We start from the raw sequence: 23280 nt of genomic DNA on the forward strand, positions 1-23280 counted from the left end.
TATTTTATTTATGACAAAAATTATACGCTTCATAGAATATGTGTTCATTATTTATTCAAACATCGATTATCAATATATTTGATTGATCGGCTGGATTTATAAATATTAAAAAATATGAAAGTAAAGAAAAAAGAAATATTGAGCTTTTGACTTTTGACATTCCAAAGCGCCTTTCCCTGAAATAATTTGTGGGATGTGCAATATTTAATAATCCAACTAATACTATAAATGCGAAAGTTTGTGAGGATGTATGTTTGTTGTTCTTTCACGTAAAAACTACTGAAACGATGACAATGAAATTAGGTATGTAGGTAGCTGAAGACCTAGAATAAGACATAGGCTTTTTATCCCGGAAATCCCACAGAAACGGGAACTATGCGGGTTTTTCTTTGAAAACGCGTGCGAAGCCGCGGGCGGAAAAAAGCTCCTCTAGTTAAAAGTTTTTAGGTAGATACCTGAAAATGTCTTCAATTAATGAGTGAATGATATGGTATGGAGATAGGTTAAATACAGTTTAAAGACGAATATGTATACGATTAAATATGAAAACCGTACACAAGATTCACTTAATTAATCAAGCATGCAAAATAGTTGAATAATCTTTTAGAAGCAACGTTATTCAAATAAAAGCTATTGAAAGCTACAGTTCCCCGATAGAGCATTGAATGGGAATTTAGGGTTCCGCAAAATTCGCCTATCATAGTGCAGTGGGCCGTGGCTAATGTAACATTAGGGTATACCACTATCGGATGTCATTACCCGGAGCAGTCATTAGCCAACAGTGTAAGGATTTTTATTAAATACATTTAACTGACTTTTTAAGGTTTGACTTGATGTCATTTGGAAGTATTAACTTATGACTTGGTCGACATTGGGTCATACATTTTCAATTCTAATTAACATTGAAATGTTTGACTTGGACTTAGTTGATAGTTGATACCTATACAATTTATGTTTCGAATAATTCTCGTAAGAAAACAAAGGGAATCATTTCTATAATAAATAGTTTATTACAATTTATAGTATGATCATCATCAGTCCATATACGATCCCACTGCTTGGACACGAACAAATTAAAAGATAAATTAGTTAATTACATTTTTTTATATTGTGGCAAAATAAAAGTAGATACTTAGTAGAGGTTTCTTTCAATAAATAAAGCTCCTAAGTACTTATTTTAACGATTGACATGCATTTAGCATTATTTTATCAACCAAATAAACTAACATAAACACATTTAATTCCTACTTAGTGTATTGTATTTTTTTATTCCTTATAAAAGATCATAAAAAAATCTCGTTCCTATAATTTCTATCTAAATAACGTGCCGTGTCCATCCAATACAGTATCATTAAGATACTATCTGCTATGAAAGTTACAAGGATCATTACGACCGTCCTACATACAGTAACCGTGACCCCACATAATTTTATATTTACTTTTATATAATGTTATCAATAATTTAAATCAATAATTGTTTTTAGTGAATTGGATTAGGAGCGTTCAAGTTTTGAAGTAACGCAATTTTTGAAGATTTTTGACCCTCCACCCACTCTTGTAACGCACCGTAACGTTTTTTCTGAACCCTAGTAACGCAACGTTTAACGAGACCTCCCTCTCCCCCCAAATTGCGTTACGAAATACTTGGACGCCCCCTTAAGATTGGTTAATGTTTCATGTGAAGGGACATAGCTGTGTTTGTAAATTATGGTTAAATACTTCGAATTTATAAAGGATACTTTGTATTTATCCTAAAATGTATGAAAATGTTTATTTATAACTCTTCCACGTAAAAATTACTAAATGGATAAGGCCTTAATTTGGCATTTTAATAATATCCTGGAATTTCAATAAATTTAAACAGAATTTTCAATTGAATAATTAAATACATAACAAAAATAATTATTGTCAATTTGTTGGTAATCATCGGTAAAACATAGCATAAATTTTATGAAGTCAAGGGATGGACTCCTAAATTTATTCCTAGTGTGAGTAAAAATACGAACTTTATGAATGTCAAGAGTTATTTTTACAATTATTATTTGCTTACCTGAAATGCCATCGTAAGTCCACCATTCTTCCCAGCTACCTGATATATCTGTAAAGAAATGTATGATAACCAAAAATTATGATAAAAAGGTATATGATTTTGATTTTCAATATTTAGTATTATTTATAATGTGCGCTTACTAGCGCACGAGGTACACGAGGTGTTTCGTGTTTTAAAATAAGGTTCAAATAATATTTTTATCAAAGTATTTAAGAAACCTTCAAAACAAAGATTAATAAAAAATTATTAAAACTGTAAAATTTTTTAAGAATAGAATGCGATATTCACTTACTCCCCGTAAAATAAAGGTACCTATTTTTAATTACTTACTATTACTTACACACATTTTAATATCAATCTAATATTCATAAATACAAATTATTTAAACGGACCACCTGGCATTGTAAGGTCATTGACGCATTTCCAACGACCATGAAATTCTAGTAAGTAAATGATACAGCAAAATCGGCCATAACTTTAAGGGTATCTAACCTATGGACTATAGTTTGGTTTAATAATAGATTGAAATGTAGAATTTCCTGAAACATATCTAGTGGTATCAGGATACGATTATACCCGTATCTATAGATAACAAAATTACTGCTCATACTATCGATTACATATAATATAAAGGTCCGATCAAAACCGATCCAGTTGTTTCGGCAATTAGTATTATTAATACTTAAATTAAACTTACCTCTGACATTGGCGAAAACAATGGTTAAGATGAGCAACCATTGGCTCATAGTGGAATTGATGGTCACGCTCCCACCTCAAGCATTGGGTATATCTGCAACAAATATAAACCAATTTATATTATAATAAAATATAAAAATCAATTTATTTATATATTTATATCCTCTGAAGTTTAAGTTATTATGGACAATATGCTATACTCACACAGACAAACGCGCTCTCACACACTCGCGCACACAAACCATGAAAATACGCACACACATACAACTCACGCAACCTCACACACACACATACATACCCACATGACCACTCACAGACGCATAGAAAACACACACACAACATACACACTCAATATTACAGGTACTCAGTGCAGTTTAATTTTACAGAACAAGAAACACTTTTCTTTACAGACTATCAAATACCATGAACATACGAATATCCCCTCTGAACAAAATACTAGGCTATATGCACTTCACTTTGACATATTTTGGTATCGTTAATAGGTGATACTAATGACAATCATGAAACATCTATAGATATAAAAATGTAAAGTCGGTCTATGTACGATTCAAAAAGTAAAAAAAACGCGCATCGAGCTTAAATTTTTACCCGCTTTTATCTATTTTCATTTCTCATCCATGCTTCTATTGTTCGCCACCGTGAAGTATGGTAAGGTACAGCTAGTATTATAATAACTAGGTACATCTTTTTGTTCGATTTTATGCTAGAATAATGCATTTAATACTCGTTTACAACAGTTATAACATAAAAACAACTAATAAAGGACAAAGGATCTTAGGAGGATCTTAAAGAAATATTATGGGAGAACCTCCAAACTTGCCTCAAACAAAGCTTCACCTACATTATTGTGATTAAGGGCTGATTTTTCAATTCGTGGTTAAAATTTATTCGTCGAATAACGTATTAAACTGCCATTTCAAATATTTATTCTTATTGCCCGTATTTGATAGTATACAGGTGACATTTTAATATTATCGTGTAATACTTTATTGGACGGGTAAGTTTTATCCAATGATTGAAAAATCGGCCCTAAATAATAAATCGTCAGAATAGGTATATTTAAGAAAAACTGAATTTACACTTTGAATTCGATAAATTTACCCAGTTAAATTTTATTGATGCATTTAAAAATCTTACGCGATATTTTATAATTATCTAAGTACTTAATTATGACAATTGCTTATTATTGTAAAACAAATTTTGACAACCGCAAAAACGCGGCAACGCATGCGGTCACAGATTATAAATAAAATTGGAAACAATTGAAATAACAGATTCAAACACAAATACCACAAATGCCAATTATTTCATTGCATCTAAATTATTTTCCTAATTAATGTAATGTATTTGAATATATTTGGCGTTTCTAAATATATCTAACACTAGAGGTCCGCCCCGGCTTCGCCCGTGGTACATATTTCGCAATAAAAGGTAGCCTATGTCCTTTCTCGGGTATCAAAATATCTCCATACCAAATTTCATGCAAATTGGTTCAGTAGTTTAGGCGTGATTGAGTAACAGACAGACAGACAGAGTTACTTTCGCATTTATAATATTAGTATGGAGTATGGATTTATTATAATTATTTATTTATTTATTTTATATATATATAAAACTCAAAGGTGGCTGATATTATAGTGATCTATCAACGCACAGCCCAGTATCGGGCTGAAATTTGGCATGCAGGTAGATGTTAGGACGTAGGCATCCGCTAAGACAGGATTTCCCGAAATTATTGCGGGAACGGGGAAAAACGGGGATGCACGTACAAAGTCGTGGGCGGAAGCTAGTGTTAACTAAAAGCATACTACAACAAAAATGTGTGCAACAATATCTAAAATATTTCGTTCATAAGAACTCCATTGTCCATCCCAACAGGAAAAAATTGGAAAATTGTTTTAAATTAGTAAAGTTGCAATGGAAGCTTTCAGGTAGATAAATATTAGCGAAGCAAGCACGGATAGACACGCGATCTTTGTTTATGTTACACGATATCTATTAAAACTCTCTGTTTAATGTTATAAGAAGCTTATGAAATGATTGGGAAGTTATTTTGATGTTTTCTTTTGGAATAAATAAATAAATAAAAATCGTTTATTTAGAAACAATACATACAAACAAAAAAAAAATATGTTGTGGAAGATGGCTTAGTATCTGTAAGACATTTTGTGCATATTGTCTCTTCTTTGTAGCGTTATCTGTTTTGTTCCTATTTGTATCTAATGGATTACATTTTCAATTTACAATTACAATTTCGTAATGAGAGATAGATTTAGAAACTTAGTTCTAAAAAAATAAGACTTCGATATAATATACAGCTATACAGTATGTAAGCAAACATTTTTAACCGATTTCGAAAAATAGGAAGGAAGTAAAATATGAATATTTCAGTGTACGTTTAAAACTACTGTTATTTTAGAGTACATAATATTTAAATAAATTCTTCGCTGTTTAAAATGACGACATAGAGGAGTTTGTAAAAGCAGCTCAATTAAGTATATTTCAGTTTGAGTTTGACTGCGTACTTATACACATAAATATTTGGTGTTTATAACCTCAAATATAAAAATACACTACAAACCTGGAGTCTGTACTTAATCTACAAGGAAATCCGATTACCAAACCGAAACTTATCTCAAGTACAAGGAACAGTAATTAGGGATCATTACGGTTATCTTAAGGCGATTGTGGTGGCCCCATCGAGATACGGAACCTCTTTTTCAGACGAATCTTGCTTTATGAGGATCGTTGTTTGGGGAACCTAGCTGGGCTTTGTTGTTTATCTTTCGAAAATTATTTGTAAAAAAATATTGAGAGATTGTAGCAAAAGTTACAGAATTTATAAACATTCCTTGTGTTGCTAGACCACGGTTTTGTCTGTGTGTCAATCAATGCTTATCTATCTTTGTTTTGAATTTTACCGAGATCTGATCAACTATTTTTGCCTTGCATCATTTTCACAAACTCATGCATATAAGAAAAATAAGACTTCGATATAATATACAGTATGTAAGCAAACATTTTTAACCGATTTCGAAAAAGGGCTGTGCGTAAAAAATAAAGGATTTTAGTTGCAAGGAAATAATAACAAGATATATTATATTGTACTTCCAAATTGAAATTTGAATTCAAAACTTTCAACATTGCACAGTATAAATCACAGTGATAAAAATGGTACAAAAACTAGCTATAAAAGGAAAATGGTACAGCAGTTTATCAATAACTTTTGGCTCCCTTGCCGGCAGACTGGCGCCGCTGGGGTTTGTTTTCTTATTGATAATTGAGGGGAGACTGTGTTTATTAGTGTGTAAATAATGCAAAGAGTATAGTATCAAAGACTGCTATATCTTTAGGTTTCTTGCTTGATATAAAAATGCCTAGATAGCCTATAATATTTGATGATGAAGAGCAGATATTCTTAGGATAATTTTTAGGTCTAATTTTAGGCTTACTGTCATTTAGGAAAGGATACCAAAGGTGTATGAATGCAACTCTGTAATTGTTATTTGCAAATAATGACAGTTGGCCAGTCAACATGATAAAAATTTAGATTTATTCTTTTATTTTCTTTCTTTTTTCTATATAATTAATGAATTTTGATTTTACCCCTTAGCCTACAATGAAAAATCGTATTCAGTCTTAGCCAACCGTGGAAAGCTTACTCATCAAACTATTTATAATTTTAACCCAATATCACAGTATTACCATTATTTAGGAAATAATGGTAATACTGTGCCAATATACAGACATCAGATGATGGCAGCCATTTTAGTATCGCTCCGAGACGTTGCGTCTAGCCGAGCCGGCGCCAGGACCCCACGGAAGCACTGACATTCTTACGATGTTACTTTGTCCCCAATAAAATGATATTAGAGCATTTATATACTATAATATATATTACACAATGTATTAGAGACAAGAATTTTATGAATTTCTACGCAGAATTCACTGGCTATGGATTTTTAAATATTCGTTGGGTAGTTTGTAGATTTTTTTTAAGAGTTAAATGGTGGTTGGATTGTATGAAATATATTGTGGTACCTATATTTTAAATGAAGCAGAAATACGTGCAATTAGCTAACCTAAATAAAATATTCTTCGTATGTTACTTAAGTGCCACTTCTTCCCAACATCCTCTCTCAGAATAATAATTGTTAAATAAATGGATTTAACATACCGTACGTAACTACGTACATATATTTAATGTCATATTATCATGGACCAATCCATACTAATATTATAAATGCGAAAGTAACTCTGTCTGTCTGTCTGTTACTCAATCACGCCTAAACTACTGAACCAATTTTCATGAAATTTGGTATGGAGATATTTTGATACCCGAGAAAGGACATAGGCTACTTTTTATCCCGGGAAAATGACGCAATCCCGGAAATCCAACGGGAACGGGAACTATGCGGGTTTTTCTTTGACTGCGCGGGCGAAGCCGAGGGCGGAAACCTAGTTGTTAAATAAATGGATTTAACGTACCGTACGTATATATTTAATATCATGTTATCATGGACCAATATTAAATAAACGAAGCGTTATATTTTAATTTTAACTTTAATACAGTACCTATACTCTAAAATATCATTTGCATTGTGGTGAACAGAAAAACGGTTAAATTTATAAATCACTACATAGTATAAAACAAAGTCGCTTTCTCTGTCCCTATGTCCCTATGTATGCTTAAATCTTTAAAACTACGCAACGGATTTGGATGCGGTTTTTTTTTATAGATAGAGTGATTAAATAGGAAGGTTTTAGTATATAATTTATTATGTTTTAGACAAAGCGGACGAAGCCGCGGGCGGAAAGCTAGTGCTATAAATTACAATCAATTGAATAAAGCTTTGATTCGAGTGGACTTTTAAAATAATTCCGATAATGTGGACAATAGACAATATCGACATTTTCCAAGCGATCCAATACATTTGTCGGTTCATACGGTGGCGTATCGGATTTCCTATACGAATTACAAATAAAATTTACCGGCTGCATTCACACCGATTTTCAAAAATGATAAATGATAAATAACTAAATTGTAGGTACTGTTTAAGTCTATACCCCCTATGCTACAATGATCTACATAATATTATGAAGGTAATGGATGAGATTTACTAAATAAAATGTTTTTCTTATTTTTTTTACTTTGTACTTTGGTGCATCTAATCGTAATCATAAAGTGTTATATTATACAACATTAAAAATAATCAGTAACTTCTTTTATATAGTATTTTATCTTCAACAACTAACTTCAATCTTGTACATGTACTTGAAAGCTAAAAGACATTTTTAACACTTGTAAAATTACATAAGTTCTATTAATTTAAAACCTTTGGCTTTTAAATATACTTCCTATTCAAACGAAATCTAAAGTCTGTTCGAGCACATTCTGAATATTATATGAAATTTATGTTTTTAACATTCTGAATATTATAAAAAAATTACGTTTTTTTCGAAGAATATTTTTTTTAATAGAGCCACGTTACGTTACAGTGTAACAAGCGGCACTGCAGCAAGTAACATGAGTTAATTTAGTTGAGTGGATTTGCCCGTGCATTGTCATCGGTTGTTTATCGCCGACCGGGACCGACTTAATGGTATTAAACTGTACATATTATTGTATTTTATATTCGATTTGTTCGCATTGGAAGTTATGAATGTTCACGCTTTAACTGCCGTAGAGCTGTGAGATTTTTGGTATCGCCGCGAAGCAATTCGCCTATGTAATTGAAGTAAAACATATTACCTATCTATATGTATGATCTAGTCCACGTTTCTTAACATAAAATAACCTATTTTTTTTTCAATATGTAATGAAATAAAAGGGATATAAACAGGATTGCATATTTATTTAGTTAAGTGTAGAATTTTGAGAGCATAGTGGTAATTTCCTTCGTAGAGTTATTAAACAGACAAAAATTATAAATACTATTCGAAATTACAGTAAATTTTGTTTTAAAATAGTTTATTAATTATTATCAACTATGAACATTGCTCAATTCTAAGGTAAGTATATATATTGATAAGCTAAAAATACATTTTGATGGTTAAATTATTGATCAGTTAAAAATAATGAATATACAAAAATACGTAAGTAAATAAAGATGTTTTCGTTAACTAAAAACGTTTTTAATAAATCAGGGACAAAATTGAACAGCCTTGAAGGAAATTAAACTGCGGTGTTCGCCGGATGACACATCGTTAAACGAAAACCTTTAAGCTTTTAATGTGCATAAAAAACGTTCTTGGAAGCCATAAATAAAATTACTTTACGTAATATAGAATAAACAAAATTAGGTTTTATTTTTTATTTGGAAATGTTTCAATGAAGTCTGAAGACATGGTAATCCTGGCATGACTTTTATAAACGTTATAAATGTAGAAACTTTTTCAGCTAATGTAGGCACTATTAAAGTTAAAAAAGTTTTATAAAAATAAACCATCAAGTATCGATTTTAAATATATGCTTGACAACTGACAAAACTTTAATTCTAAATAGGTATATAAAAAGAACAGTTAAATGTAGTCATTCAAAAGGTAAAGTAACCACATTGTATTAAAATATTTTTCTCTTCATCTAGCAAATATAGATTTTAAGCTTGGGAAAGCGTTTCAAAGAAATAACTTTCAATTGTCTCTTAGTATTTTATCATCAAACAATTTTCAATTTGTAATTCTTTCGTTTGAAGATTTACATGATACTAACATAGAAATAGTAAGTAGGTTATAAATACTGCCCAAACTGTTCAACAAAACAGGAAAAATCCGAAGTTCCATCATAGCCAATAAACTTTTTCATTTAATCTTCGAAGTGGCAGCTAATCTCAGTGTAGTTTATGTTAGCGTAGCGCCTTGTAATCTCTTCTAATTAATGTATACAATATTAACAACAACAGTTCTTCTATTATTTAAGGCGACACGAAGTTTGTGAATCTTAGCGACGATGCATGTACTAAGTTGGTAGTTTCTATGAATACGCAAGTCGCAGGACTCTACGGTCAATGTTGATGACGCAATTATTTTTCAATTGATTATTTACACCTTTGAGAAACATGATAGAAGAAGTGTGGAAATCGATTTTCGGGTAAAGCATGGTCAGTTTATTGACAACGACTTTTATATTATTTAACAGTGATAAATGACATTATAATATGATTTGAACACATGTGTCAGAAGTTCTTTGGCAATATTCAAAGATACAAAAATCGTCGTCTCTCCATGACGTCATGATATTGCCTTGAAATTTTACTCTCAACGCTCTTAAAGTATCTAAAGTAAATAAACAAAAAACTACGACAAAATATAAGTTTAAGTCTGTATCTACATATTATATTCTAAGGCTGTGTTTACACATACACACAAATGCACGAGTGTTGGACGTCAACGAGGTCCACAATGCATGAATTTATTCCCACATTTTACATTCTATTTGCATTTAGTGCTCTACCTTAGATCGAAATGTAAGGAAAACGGCTGCGTTAGAAGTGGCTTAGTTCTGCATACAGTTCTAAACTTAATAAAGGTACTTATATGGGAATTTTGGACTTAAAAACATATTTTTATGTATTAACGGGAATGAATGTATAAATCAAAGTTCAGCATCTTGATGAGATAATTCATGTATAACTTTAAAGCCCATTATATAACTTTAGAAAATAAAAAGTTTTCGTCCATTATTTACAAAACTTATTATAATGATTTCAGATGCTTTTATAAAACTATTTATTTGTTCTCTCAACTATCAACTTCGAAAATTCTGAAACAAAAACCCTTCAAACATAGTTGTTCAGAAGTTCAAATATAAAATAAACAATGAAATTCATATCACGTTAGCCGCAATGGGAATGCCCAACATAAAAGTTATGTCTTTGATGTCTAACATTAACTTACTTGACCGATACAGTTTGTTCTGATGCATCGCTATTTTGTTCAGTTTTGTTTTGAGATAGGAAGAATATTATGTGCTTTAGGATTTAGAGAATTGTGGTCTGTGTAATGTTTAAAGTTTCTTTAATATTAAGTATACTCAAACTCAAACATTTATTTATTCAATTAGACTTCTTTTAGAAGCACTTTCGAATCGTCATTACATATTTTTAATAATTACCACCGATTCGGAAAGCAGTATCTATGGAGAAGAATAGACAAGAAACTCCATAGTTGCTCTTTTAAAATCATATCAATATTACAATTTAATTTTACATAATGTGTAACTTATATCTAACTACATAATATATCAGATGCATTATCATTTTCATAAATTAAAGTTCTTATTCTACTTTTACATAGGTACGTAGCTAAGAATCTCCTGTAGCGTGAATGTTACTTGTTTTTTAAACACCAGTCATCAATTAATTTTACGAGTATTTAAGCGACGTGTAAAAGTTATCTCACAGTGTTTATACTACATTCTATTTAGCTTAACTAGTTATCTCACAGTGTTATACTACATTCTATTTAGCTTAACTAGTTTCCCATTGTCTAAAATATCAATAATTCAATTACAAAAACATGCAAAAGTTTGCATCACCTTATTATTATGTAACAAGCTATATTGTTTTATTCAATAACTAGATTTCCGCCCGCGGCTTCGCCCGCGTTTTCAAAGGAAAACCCGCATAGTTCCCGTTCCCGTGGGATTTCCGGGATAAAACCTATCCTATGTGTTAATCCAAGTTACCCTCTATAGGTGTGCTAAATTTCATTGTAATCGGTTCAGTAGTTTTTACGTGAAAGAGTAACAAACATCCATACATCCATACAAACTTTCGCCTTTATAATAGTATTAAGATTAAGATAATTAAGCTTTACCATGAGCTATAACCAGATTTGACCGCCTCCTTGGTACAGTGGTTGACGCGTGAGCGTAACACCGAGGGGTCCTGGGTTTGATTCCCGGTGGAGGCGAAGAAAAAAAAATGTCTCGGTCTGGTAGGACACAGAAGGCTGATCACCTACTTGTCCCTAAAGAAAATCGATCAGTGAAATAGATGTATAATGCATCTGCCCCTTACCCCACTAGGGGACATGGGACTTCACTTTATAACCAGATTAGTTATATCGTAGATATTACTCTTTATATTACACTCTTCATCAAATCTCCCCCACATTGCATGGAATATAATCTTCTGTGAAACCATGATACCCAACTTCCAAACTCTTCCAACTTAATAAACACACTAGTAAAGACAGTCATGAAAACAATTCGCTAAATAAACAACGACTCAATCTAGCAAGCCGGTGCTCTTATTAATATTACATAGTACATTCCGGCTCGGAGCAATCACATCACCTTGCTAATTATTTAGCATGTTGGATGAAGCTTTGATATCTTGTTAAAACAAAACTTAGATGGTTTGTAGCAAGATTACTGGGTCACTTTATGGGTAGAATGTTTTAATGGTCTTTTATGGATTTATGAAGGTTTTTAAGACTAATAATCCCAATTTTGTGCAATGAGATGATGAAAACTTGACTTTTAAATCGACTGTATAAGTAAACAGTTTAGAAATTCGCGTACTTTAAATTGACTATTGCAATTATAAGGTAATCGATAATGGTTTTTGTCAGTTTAAAAGAAATATATTAATCAAATGTTGCAAAAGTCGATCGATTTGTTATTATTTAATTAAATTTGTTGCTTGGACAAACTGTCGAACCTGTAACCTCACGATGTTAATTGTTAACCAGTTAATCACTAAACAATAATCAACGAAGAAAATAAACGCATAGAACAGATATTTTCCTCGTTAAATAAAAATTAATAACAAAACAATGATGCAGCAGACGTCGCTTTGTCTAAAGGCATTAATTAGGCACAGTTATTAATTCTAATTAACATGGACCGCTGAAGTGAATGAGGTAGAGTGACTTGCTTTAATCGTTTTTATATATACTTTCAAAATAGGTACAAAGTAATTATTATATTATAAAGATTCTATATTTTTTTGTGCTTAGAGACATTCATTTTAGTGTTAGTAATTTTTACCAAAATTCTGTCTAATTGTTATTAAAATATAAAAATTACAAATAATAAGGACCATGAATTCAGGTACAATACGTGATGTATCATAAGCAATAGAATCCAATAAAAACTTTGTAAATGTATAAGTAAAATACACCTTATAAAAACATTTGTTTATATTGCGCTCAATAAAGTTTCCGCCGCACGATGAACCGGTGTTAGAAAGAAAATTTAATCCAGAAGCCATAACTTTTGAAAAGAGTACTCTTTTACAAAGAGCCTCTTTGCCGTGACTACGTCAAAAAGTTACCCCTATTGATACAAGGAGCGCGAAAAATGGACGCGCTTTTCATCTTATTTTTGTACTGAAAAGATTTGGAGTTTGTAAGAAATGTGTGTTTGCACAACGAAATCGTTTTTTATCGAGTACAAAAATATAAAAGCAGGAACTGAAACATTTGATATATGTCTACCTCGGACAAACCGTCCAATTAGGCAGGTCCAACTTCGGGAAAGAGGTCAATCGTCGAATCCGACTCGGATGGGCAGCGTTCGGGAAGTTACATAACATCTTTTCGTCCAAAATCCCTCAGTGCCTGAAGACCAAAGTCTTCGAGCAATGTGTGTTGCCGGTGATGACATACGGTACAGAAACGTGGTCTCTAACCCTGGGCCTTGTGCACAAACTCAGCGTCGCTCAACGTGCTATGGAAAGGGCTATGCTCGGAGTTTCCCTACGAGATCGAATCAGAAATGAGGAGATTCGTAGGAGAACCGGTGTCACCGACATAGCTCGCCGGATTAGCACGCTGAAGTGGCAATGGGCTGGGCACATAGCCCGCAGAACCGATGGCCGTTGGGGCAGAAAGGTTCTCGAATGGAGACCACGTACTGGACGACGGAGCGTGGGACGTCCACCCACAAGATGGACAGACGACCTGGTCCGAGTGGCAGGGAGCCGCTGGATGCAGGCCGCCGGTGACCGGTCGTGGTGGAAAACCCTGAGGGAGGCCTTTGTCCAGCAGTGGACGTCCCACGGCTGACACGACGACGACGACGACGACGAAACATTTGATATTTATCCCGTGATTGATTTGAAAATTAAATGAACATTGAACATTTTATGAACAATTATAACATAACATAACACACCCTGAATCTGTGCCCTGAACAATAATAAATCTGAACATGAATAAGAAAACCTATGAACTTTCCTACCGCAATCTTAGTATGTAATAAATAATAATTTCTAACCATGGTTAAAAATTCGGTACCTATTATCACAGATTAGTAAATACATCCCGTCTCACCTTCACAGATCAACCGTTTACACGTTACTGGACAAACATCCACAAACCCTCACGTTTAAACGATTTAACTAGCCTCGCCATATCCATTGTTTCGTACACTATTCAAACAGGCGTTTATAAGTTTTTTCGTGAAATTGAGTGCGGCGCCCCGCGGTTTAATATAACTCCTCATCCGTTCGAACAACGTTCAACTTTCACACGTTAACTTGAAATTTTTCTAACATTACTTTTTATTTTTGCAACGGCTATTTTGAGTATAATTTTGAAATGTTTCATCTTAAATGAAAAACCTCCAATGTTTTTAAAACTTAATACTATGAATATGCTTTGGAGTTGGAAGTTTTATAAAAAAGTTAATAATAGACATTCAGAGATATTTTTCTCAGTATAGTAGATAGTGCAAAAAACGTGTTGTTTTGTTTTATAATAAACTAGCGGTCCGCCCCGGCTTCGCCCGTGGTACATATTTACGTTTTCTCTACATAAAAACCATCCTCGTACTTCAAGGAATATAATAAAAAAAGAATTATCGAAATCGGTTCAGCCGTTCTCGAGTTATGCGCTTACCAACACATTTTGCGATTCATTTTTATATATAAGAAGATTACAGTAATTACTAATTAGTTTACGTCCTAGAAATTTATTGAAGGTATTCGAATATCTACATTAAATCAGATTTTACTAATAAAATAATTATATTTCATTAATTCAGTTTTAAACGAAGTAAGATTTTATTAATAAAACGCTAATTAGCAAGCAGAAGGGCGGGATAATTTCCAAAATTAACACCTCGGGTACAACTCGTTCGGAAGTTTACAAACAGGTGACTTAAAATATGATAATTCAGTTAAATTGTGTTCAGTTTCTGAACTGTTTTTGAAAGTTCATCTTGCAGATTTCTCTTATCTGTTTTATAATATTGTTATTACTAAAAATTATCTCGGTGAAGGAGTTCTTAAAGTCACATGCAAATTTATCTTTAGATATTCGATATTCCTTTAATTATGTCGTATTGCACACAAAATTATATTAATTATTGTAAATCCATACTAATATTATAAATGCGAAAGTAACTCTGTCTGTCTGTCTGTTACTCAATCACGCCTAAACTACTGAACCAATTTTCATGAAATTTGGCAGGGAGATATTTTGATACCCGAGAAAAGACATAGGCTACTTCTTATCCCGGGAAAATGATGTAATCCCGGAAATCCCACGGGAACGGGAACTATGCGGGTTTTTCTTTGACTGCGCGGGCGTAGCCGCGGGCGGAATCCTAGTAATTAATATAGTGATAACAATAATGTGTTTAGTTATAAGTAGTTCTTATATGACCGGTTTAAGACGTAGGTAGATATTTATTAAAAACTAGCGGTCCGCCCCGGCTTCGCCCGTGGTACTTACGTTTTCTCTACATAAAAACCATCCTCGTACTTCAAGGAATATAATAAAAAAAGAATTATCGAAATCGGTTCAGCCGTTCTCGAGTTATGCGCTTACCAACACATTTTGCGATTCATTTTTATATATAAGAAAGAAGATTAGATAGAAAATCAACATATTATAGTGTATTATACCTATTTTGCATGTTTCTTGCACATACTATTAGCTAATCTTTAACGCCAGTAATCACGCAAATGTTATAATCAAACATTTAACTTGCAAATTAAATTTTATGTAAGACAAAAACTGAATTCATAACTTTATAGACTTTCATGCTTTATGTTGTAATAATATATTTCAAATTCATTATTATTATTTTATAATTTATAGGTAACTAGCTTTCCGCCCGCGACTTCGCCCGCTTTGTCTAAAACATAATAAATTATATACTCAAACCTTCCTCTTTAATCACTCTATCTATTAAAAAAAACCGCATCAAAATCCGTTGCGTAGTTTTAAAGATTTAAGCATACATAGGTACATAGGGACAGAGATTTAGTGACTTTGTTTTATACTATGTAGTGAAATTCATCATTATTAAGATTATTTTATAATTTAAAAGTAATATAAAAATGAATCGCCAAATGTGTAAGCGCATAACTCGAGAACGGCTGAACCGATTTCGTTAATTATTTTTTTATTCCATGAAGTTGGTTCTTATTGAGAGAAAACGTAAACATGTACCACGGGCGAAGCAAGGGCGGACGGCTAATAACAGATAAAATTAACAAATAACTGTATTAATTATAAGACATTCCCAATAAATTAAATATTGTGACAGCCCTAAGTTTGCATTCTGACTGAAACTAAATTATTGTTAAATTATAACGAATAATTAGATACTATTGAGTTAACAATTATCTTAGTAGTAATTATTATATTACTATATCTCAATAGTATCTGAATTGTCTATAAATGATTACATTTATAGACAATTCAGATACCACGCTTCTACAGTATGTTAAAAAAATAGGAAATAAATCAGTTTATTTATTAACTTTTGTAATATCTTCTTCCTCACAGCATTGAGTGGATGACCATTTCTTAGCCTCCATTTTTTTCGAATATAATTTATATTTTTGATAACAGATTTTTAACGATCGGTTTACAAGCATGTATGAAATATATTTTAAAGAATGCAAAAAAATCATTCAGTCATTTAAAAAATAGGAAGTTACGATTAGAATTGAATACAACATATCTTATCGTTAACTCAACTCAACAAGCTTAGGGGTTTTCTATTTAGGTTTCTATTTTATTGACTAGACTAGACTGACATAAAATTGTAGGAGACACATAAAATACTTTGTTGTGTAAGGCCATTCTCCCATTACGATACGCACAGGCGATTCAAGTATCCTGCAAATCTCGGAGACTAGTCGCCGCTGAGTATCTCACACACATTTGTATGTAGGCTCGCACACTACGCTACCGGTACCTATATACAAAATGTATGTGAGATATTGGAGAATGGAGTAATAAAAGTCTATCTAATTAACACAGATTACAGATAATCTAAAATCGAAAAATACGAATCTAATCATTAGTTTTCTTTTCAAAATGGAAACTATTCAGTGAGATGTGATTTTTATACGTTGCGTTTTTCAATATATATACCTAACCTATAAATAAAATCGTAGGAAAGTCAAAACTGTACATTGAATAATTTTTAAAAAGAATACTCGGGGCGTGATCTTCAATAGATACCGAAAACAAAAATATAGTTTTTAGAATATTAGTCTGTTGTCTGTATGTTAAGGCTAATCTCAGAAATTACTGCATGAATTTATTTTAAATCCGGTACAGAGATAGCTTGAGACCTAAGGAAGGACATAGGATAGGTTTTATCCAGGAAATCTCACGGAAACGGGAACTATGCGGGTTTTTCTTTGACTACGCGGGTGAAGCCGCTGGCAGAAAGCTAGTCAATTATACATATGCATGCGTTATTATTAATCACCCTCTATTAATTTTGCGTGATGTTTTAAATCATGCGCGAGTTCATATAAATACTAAAATATAGTGTTAATTAGAAGATTATTTGTGAGCGAGCGTCGGAAATGAAGCTCTTCATCTTTATTGGTTATATGTTTGTCAGTGTGATTGCACAAGACTCTGGGAAAAATGAAGCTGGACCAGGTATATATAATAGGCATATAAAATATATAATAAAGTTTGCCACTAACAGAAAAACCAATTGAAATTTCAGTTTTTTTTAATTATTAATTTAATGTTATCGTAAATATTAAATGCGTAATATGAACAATAATTCCCCTGCCTCTTACTATGCCTGGCAGAGATCACTGCTTAGTGATAAGGCCGCCGATTGTACTACATCTTTCTTGTACCATATTTTCTTTTTGTTGTTTCTTATTATTAAGTGATTGTATTACAATAAAGTGTAATAAATCATAAAATATACATAATATACTGTTTCAAAAAATATTACAACATATTGTATACCTGGCTTTCAGTTAAAATTATTTGTGAAAATTGTCACAAATAATAAACGAAAATACATATTATATTATTATTATATACCTATTCTACAATGTAGATTACACCATGTTGAGAGTGACTATTTCAGTTAGACCATGACCATTCTTTGTAATCATTTGAAAGTAACATTTTTTTATTTATTGCAGAGTTACCGAAGCCTCTTGAGGATTTTAAAGATAAATTAAACGAAATTACAGATGAAATTCAAGGTAAACCTAATTCTATTATTTTGATATTGATATACAAGGGCCGATTTTTCAATGCTTGGATAAAACTTATTCATCGAATAACGTATTAAACTACCATTTCAAAAATGTATTCTAATTGTCCGTATATGACAGTTTATAGGTGTTTGACAGTTTACACGTGACATTTTAATATTAATTTAAGGATAAATTTTAACCAAGGATTGAAAAATCGGCCCTTAATGAAATTTGATTGTGATTGTACTAACAAAGCAAAGGCAACTTAGACATTGGAAACATTTCCAAACCTAGGTAACTTAATTTTTATATGCATAGGAATATTCGTTCATTAATTTGTATACACGTCATTATTATGAGAGGATTTTTTTATGAGAGGATTAAACATTACTTTTATTTTTTGTAAACTTAAAAATTTACGTATCTCGATTGTGTTTATTCTGAACACCATCTATAAAGCTAAAGATAGTCAGCACTATATGTTATGTCCCTTTCAGAGAAAGGTATAGAAAGGCCATGTGAAACATCAGACTTGCAATGCATACGGCGTTACTTGGCTGAACATTCGTACTGCAAAATGACGTATGGCCGGGTCCCCGATCCCCTACACAGGGTGCAGGCTACCCAGCATCTGACGAGAGTAAATCTTACTATAACGTCGACTAATGTAACTTATAAAGGACTGAATGGAAAGATTGAGCAGTTTTTGTAAGTTGGTTTATAGATTTAAATAGGTTTTACAAATATATTCGAAACTTTATGTAAAAACAGTTAATTTGTGATTCAAATAAAGGAACAACAATTACAACAACTAAGCTACTTTTAAATTTAAAAATGAGTTGATCACTGTAAAAGTCTATTTACTATTTTCAGTTTATACGATATATTTATTATTTACTAAAGAAATACAAAATATTAAAAATGTCTTTGGCATCAATTTCAGTTTTTTCTATTATAGCAATTATCTTGTATCGATACAAGCTTACTCTACAATTTATTCCTTCAACACATATTGTAAAATCGAGGATCATAATATAATTATTTTATTTACAGTATTAACAGAGTATCCGATCAAGTTCTTTTGGCTGTGGAGTTCAGAGATGTAGAATTCTTCACCAAGAATGCATACTTCTTCTTCTACCGTCGAGCGAAAGAGCCTGTTATTACTAAAGATTTCTTAAAAATTAAGTTTAGTAAGTCATTACTTTATATTTGTACAAGCTGAGCCGCGCGGTTTCACCTGAAAAATCAAGCTGATGTGTTATTCTGATGTTCCTACATTCCTGTAAAGTTTCATGCAAATCCTTCCAGTAGTTTTTACTTGAAAGAGCGACAAAAATCCATACGTATCCATATATCCACAACTTTCGCGTTTATAATATCATATTGAGTTTGTTTGGATGCTGGTCTGATTTGAAAAATTATTTTGGTGTTAGATAGCCCATTTATAGAGGAATGGTATATGCTAATATCACGCTAAGACCAACAAGAGAGGAGCAATGCGGGTAAAAAACCGCGGGGCACAGCTAGTGAAGTATATAGTTGTAAAAGTCTTGAGTTTAATGTTTATTATTTTTTAGATTCCGTGGTTGTAACGTCTACCATACCAGGGGTACATCATGTTCGGTTTGACAGAAGTGAAAACTTTGGCTTTTCAAATGATATCACTTATCAATTTATTGTTGGGCCGAATGCGTTGAAAAGTAGAGGTAATGTTGTTAATAATTATTGTTGTTGAGATCTTAAGACATTTTTGGTTATTGTGCAAAATATAGTTCATAACATACATAAAAGTGCAAAACATTACCCATATTAAAATCACAAAGTCACTTTAATAATTGTGTAACTATGGCAATTTCACATCTTATGTTACACGCTTTTTTTCTTCGAAACATTTATTTTACAATTCAACAGATCGTCAAACGTTTTAAAGAATGTATTCAGCCTTTAAATAAATTAATAGCTTTTTTTTACTTCTATTATTACAGATCCTGTGGTGTTAAACACCTTCCTGCAAATAGCAGCAAATTTACCAGTAAACGCAAGAGAACTGCTCCACACAGAGGCTCAGTTCTACATGGCCAACTTCGTGCAGTATACCTTATGCGATTTCGGCCTCAATGTTATATGAGGATGAACTTTCAATTAATAAAAACTTATTTATAAAGTTTGTTTTCTTTGTGTATATTTATTATGGGATGGGAATTGGGATAGAGATTCGGTAATAGATAGAGACTTTAATTACTTTAGTATACAGGGTGCAATCATAAATAAATTATATACTAAAACCTTCCTCTTGAATCACTCTATCTATTAAAAAAACCACATCAAAATCCGTTGCGTAGTTTTCAAGATTTAAGCATACATAGGGACAAAGGGACAGAGAAAGCAACTTTATTTTATACTATGTAGTGATCAGAGGCACGTGTAGAAATTGGAAATTATAACAGACTAGCTTTCCGCCTGCGGCTTCGCCCGCTTTGTCTAAAACATAATAAATTATTTAATAAAACCTTCCTGTTCAATCACTCTATATTAAAAAAAAACCGCATCAAAATCCGTTGCGTAGTTTTAAAGATTTAAGCATATAGGGACATAGGGACAGAGAAAGCGACTTTGTTTTATACTATGTAGCGATGATAACTACATATTTATAATAATAATCACTCCTTGCAGATTTCGATTTATAAGTAAAAATTAAATCTACTAACACATAATTCATAATAAGATTTTTAAATAGTGCTAATGGGTTATGTTAAAATATTCTAGGAAAATTACACTATTATAATAACACGCTTCATTGATTATAAAGATTGCGGCCAATATAAAAAGGATGTATTGCTTAGCAAAATTAAGTATAATTATTAATTACTAATAAGCACTCATTATGAAATAACAAGAATTTTTAAATCAAATGATTAAGGATCGGTAGATATTATATTATATGCCAACTAGCTGCTGCTGTGTGATGATATAATATAAAATGGATAAATTAAAAATACTTATCTTTATTGAGCACAAAAATTAATACAGTACAAACAGTGTGGCTCTGTCTTCCTAGCTAGGAAAATCCTGTGTTAAGGAAGACTATATACATATATAGCCTATAGCCTTCCTCGATATCTAACGCCGAAATAATCGGACCAGTAAGTCCTGAGATCAGCGCGTTCAAACAAACAAAAAAATGCTTTTTTTCTTCAATAACAAAGTACATAAAAATAAAAGTATATGTAAATGCTTCTAACCAAGTAATAAGTACGTCGTAGACCCAAATATATTGTACCTACCCTCTATCTCATAATTATTTTAGGTATATTTATTCGCTTTCTTTAAAAAAAATATAGCATACTGTTACTTCTTGACGATGTAGCATTCTATTATGGTAAAAATCGTTGAAAGGAGTTCGGTGACTTAAATCATCACCGACAAATAAACAAATATTTTTTATTAGTATATACTAACATTTTAAAGAGAAAATATAAATAATATAATAATATAAAATGCATATATGTATATATGCATAAAATCTATTGCTATATTTAATATATACGTAGTTTCCTAACAAAACCAATCAGATTTTTAATCGGCAGTTCTGTCTTTATCTAGTAGCATCTACAAAAAAACTCAGACAAGATATTTATTAGCAATATGATAAACATGCATTTATTATAGAGATAATATGTACTACGTATAGTACATAATGTTATCTCTATGGCATTTATCGTGTTCTTTAAACCATTTAACATTATAAAAATAAAACCATTACAAAAACACGAATAATGCAATATTAAAAATATTTAGAACTATTAATAGTATAATTAAGATTTGTGTTAATAACATTTCGATACATGATCCATACTAATATTATAAATGCGAAAGTAACTCTGTCTGTCTGTCTGTTACTCAATCACGCCTTAACTACTTAACCAATTTGCAAGAAATTTGGTAAAGAGATATTTTGATACCCGAGAAAGGACATAGGCTACTTTTTACCCCGGGACATAGGATAGGTTTTATCCCGGAAGTTCCACGGGAACGGGAACTATGCGGGTTTTTCTTTGATTGCGCGGGCGAAGCCGCGGGCGGAAAGCTAGTTAAGTTTATAAATAATTGTTTATTTATTACAATAAGTATAAAGGGTGTTATAAGACATAAAGAGTGTAAATAAAATAAAATTTATATCATTAATTTAATTAATGGTTTTTTTTAACTAGATATCCGTCCCCGCCTTAACCTGCGTACCAGCCACAGGGGCAATATTGGAACAATCTCGGTTGCACGGCGGTTGGAGCAATTTCCGTTGTTCTCTAAATTGCCTCTGCATGCCTAAACACATCACAATAATTAAGGGTTAATATTGCCCCTGCTGCAGGTACGTGAGAAGCCGGCTTAAGAAATATACTCTCTAGCTGTCCATATCCGGTTACGTCAATAAAACATCAGTCAGTCACCTTTGAGTTTTATATATATTTAGATACATTTGTAGTCATCGTAAAACACCCTGTATCAAATAAACATATATCTTTTTACATATATCCTTCAGAGTTTATAAACATGCAAGTTGATTAACGATGATTTATTGATTTATGTTAAATATTACTCATATTAAATTATTATCTAGGTAAAAATTATAATAATGAAATTTGAATAATTATTAATAATGCATAAATAATTATATTACTATTGAATCAATAATGAGTTCTTTTAATGTTGTTTGTTTTTGTTAAAATATGTATTTTGCACGATTTGCTTCTATGAAAGTAAATTGTTTCCAATAAAACAATTTTCTCTACGCAACATACATTCTCTCTTTATAACATGTGATTAAAACCTTGTTAAGTGTTTCTATTTACTTGCCGTGTTACGTAATAGTTAATACAAATACATACCTATATATAATTAAACAATGACATATCAATGATCAAAAATTAATAAAGAAAAGAAAAAAATCGATCACGTGGTGGGATTCGTACCCGCATCGTTTCACGCCAATCCAGGGCGGACGCCTGACCAACTCAGCCAGCCGTGATCGAATTTTTTGCCATAAAACAAAATAAAACAATTTCATATCAATTAGCGCTATAAATT

At 31.7% G+C, this 23280-nt stretch overlaps 2 protein-coding genes across 2 annotated transcripts in view; one reads left to right on the plus strand and one right to left on the minus strand.

Moving 5' to 3' along the window:
* Positions 1 to 23280, minus strand: part of LOC149897238 (carbonic anhydrase-related protein 10-like) — a 48000-nt gene that overhangs the window by 11605 nt on the left and 13115 nt on the right. Inside the window, exons 2-3 of the mRNA XM_090116759.1 lie at positions 2748 to 2840; positions 2051 to 2098 (exon numbers count right to left, since the gene is read on the minus strand). Of these exons, the coding sequence (XP_089972885.1) occupies positions 2051 to 2098; positions 2748 to 2796 (97 nt within the window). The 5' untranslated portion in view covers positions 2797 to 2840. The remainder of the gene's footprint in view (positions 1 to 2050; positions 2099 to 2747; positions 2841 to 23280) is intronic.
* On the plus strand, positions 17432 to 20353 carry LOC149897239 (uncharacterized). Its single transcript, XM_090116604.1, has 6 exons — positions 17432 to 17629; positions 18136 to 18198; positions 18690 to 18900; positions 19246 to 19385; positions 19773 to 19901; positions 20181 to 20353. Exons 1-6 carry the CDS (start codon positions 17551 to 17553, stop codon positions 20321 to 20323), a joined length of 765 nt encoding a protein of 254 aa, XP_089972730.1. The 5' UTR covers positions 17432 to 17550; the 3' UTR covers positions 20324 to 20353.

Source organism: Colias eurytheme, chromosome 26 (genome assembly GCF_061535395.1).
Source record: "Colias eurytheme isolate Ceu_HAF_F1 chromosome 26, ilColEury1 Martin Lab GWU primary, whole genome shotgun sequence".
NCBI classification, from domain to species: Eukaryota; Metazoa; Arthropoda; class Insecta; order Lepidoptera; family Pieridae; genus Colias; species Colias eurytheme.

Coding starts and splice junctions, on each gene's coding strand:
- LOC149897239 (XM_090116604.1), top strand. CDS start 17,551: ATGAAGCTCTTCATCTTTATTGGTTATATGTTTGTCAGTGTGATTGCA. Junction 18,199..18,689: donor AATTACAGATGAAATTCAAG/GTAAACCTAATT, acceptor TGTCCCTTTCAG/AGAAAGGTATAGAAAGGCCA. Junction 19,386..19,772: donor TTTCTTAAAAATTAAGTTTA/GTAAGTCATTAC, acceptor ATTATTTTTTAG/ATTCCGTGGTTGTAACGTCT.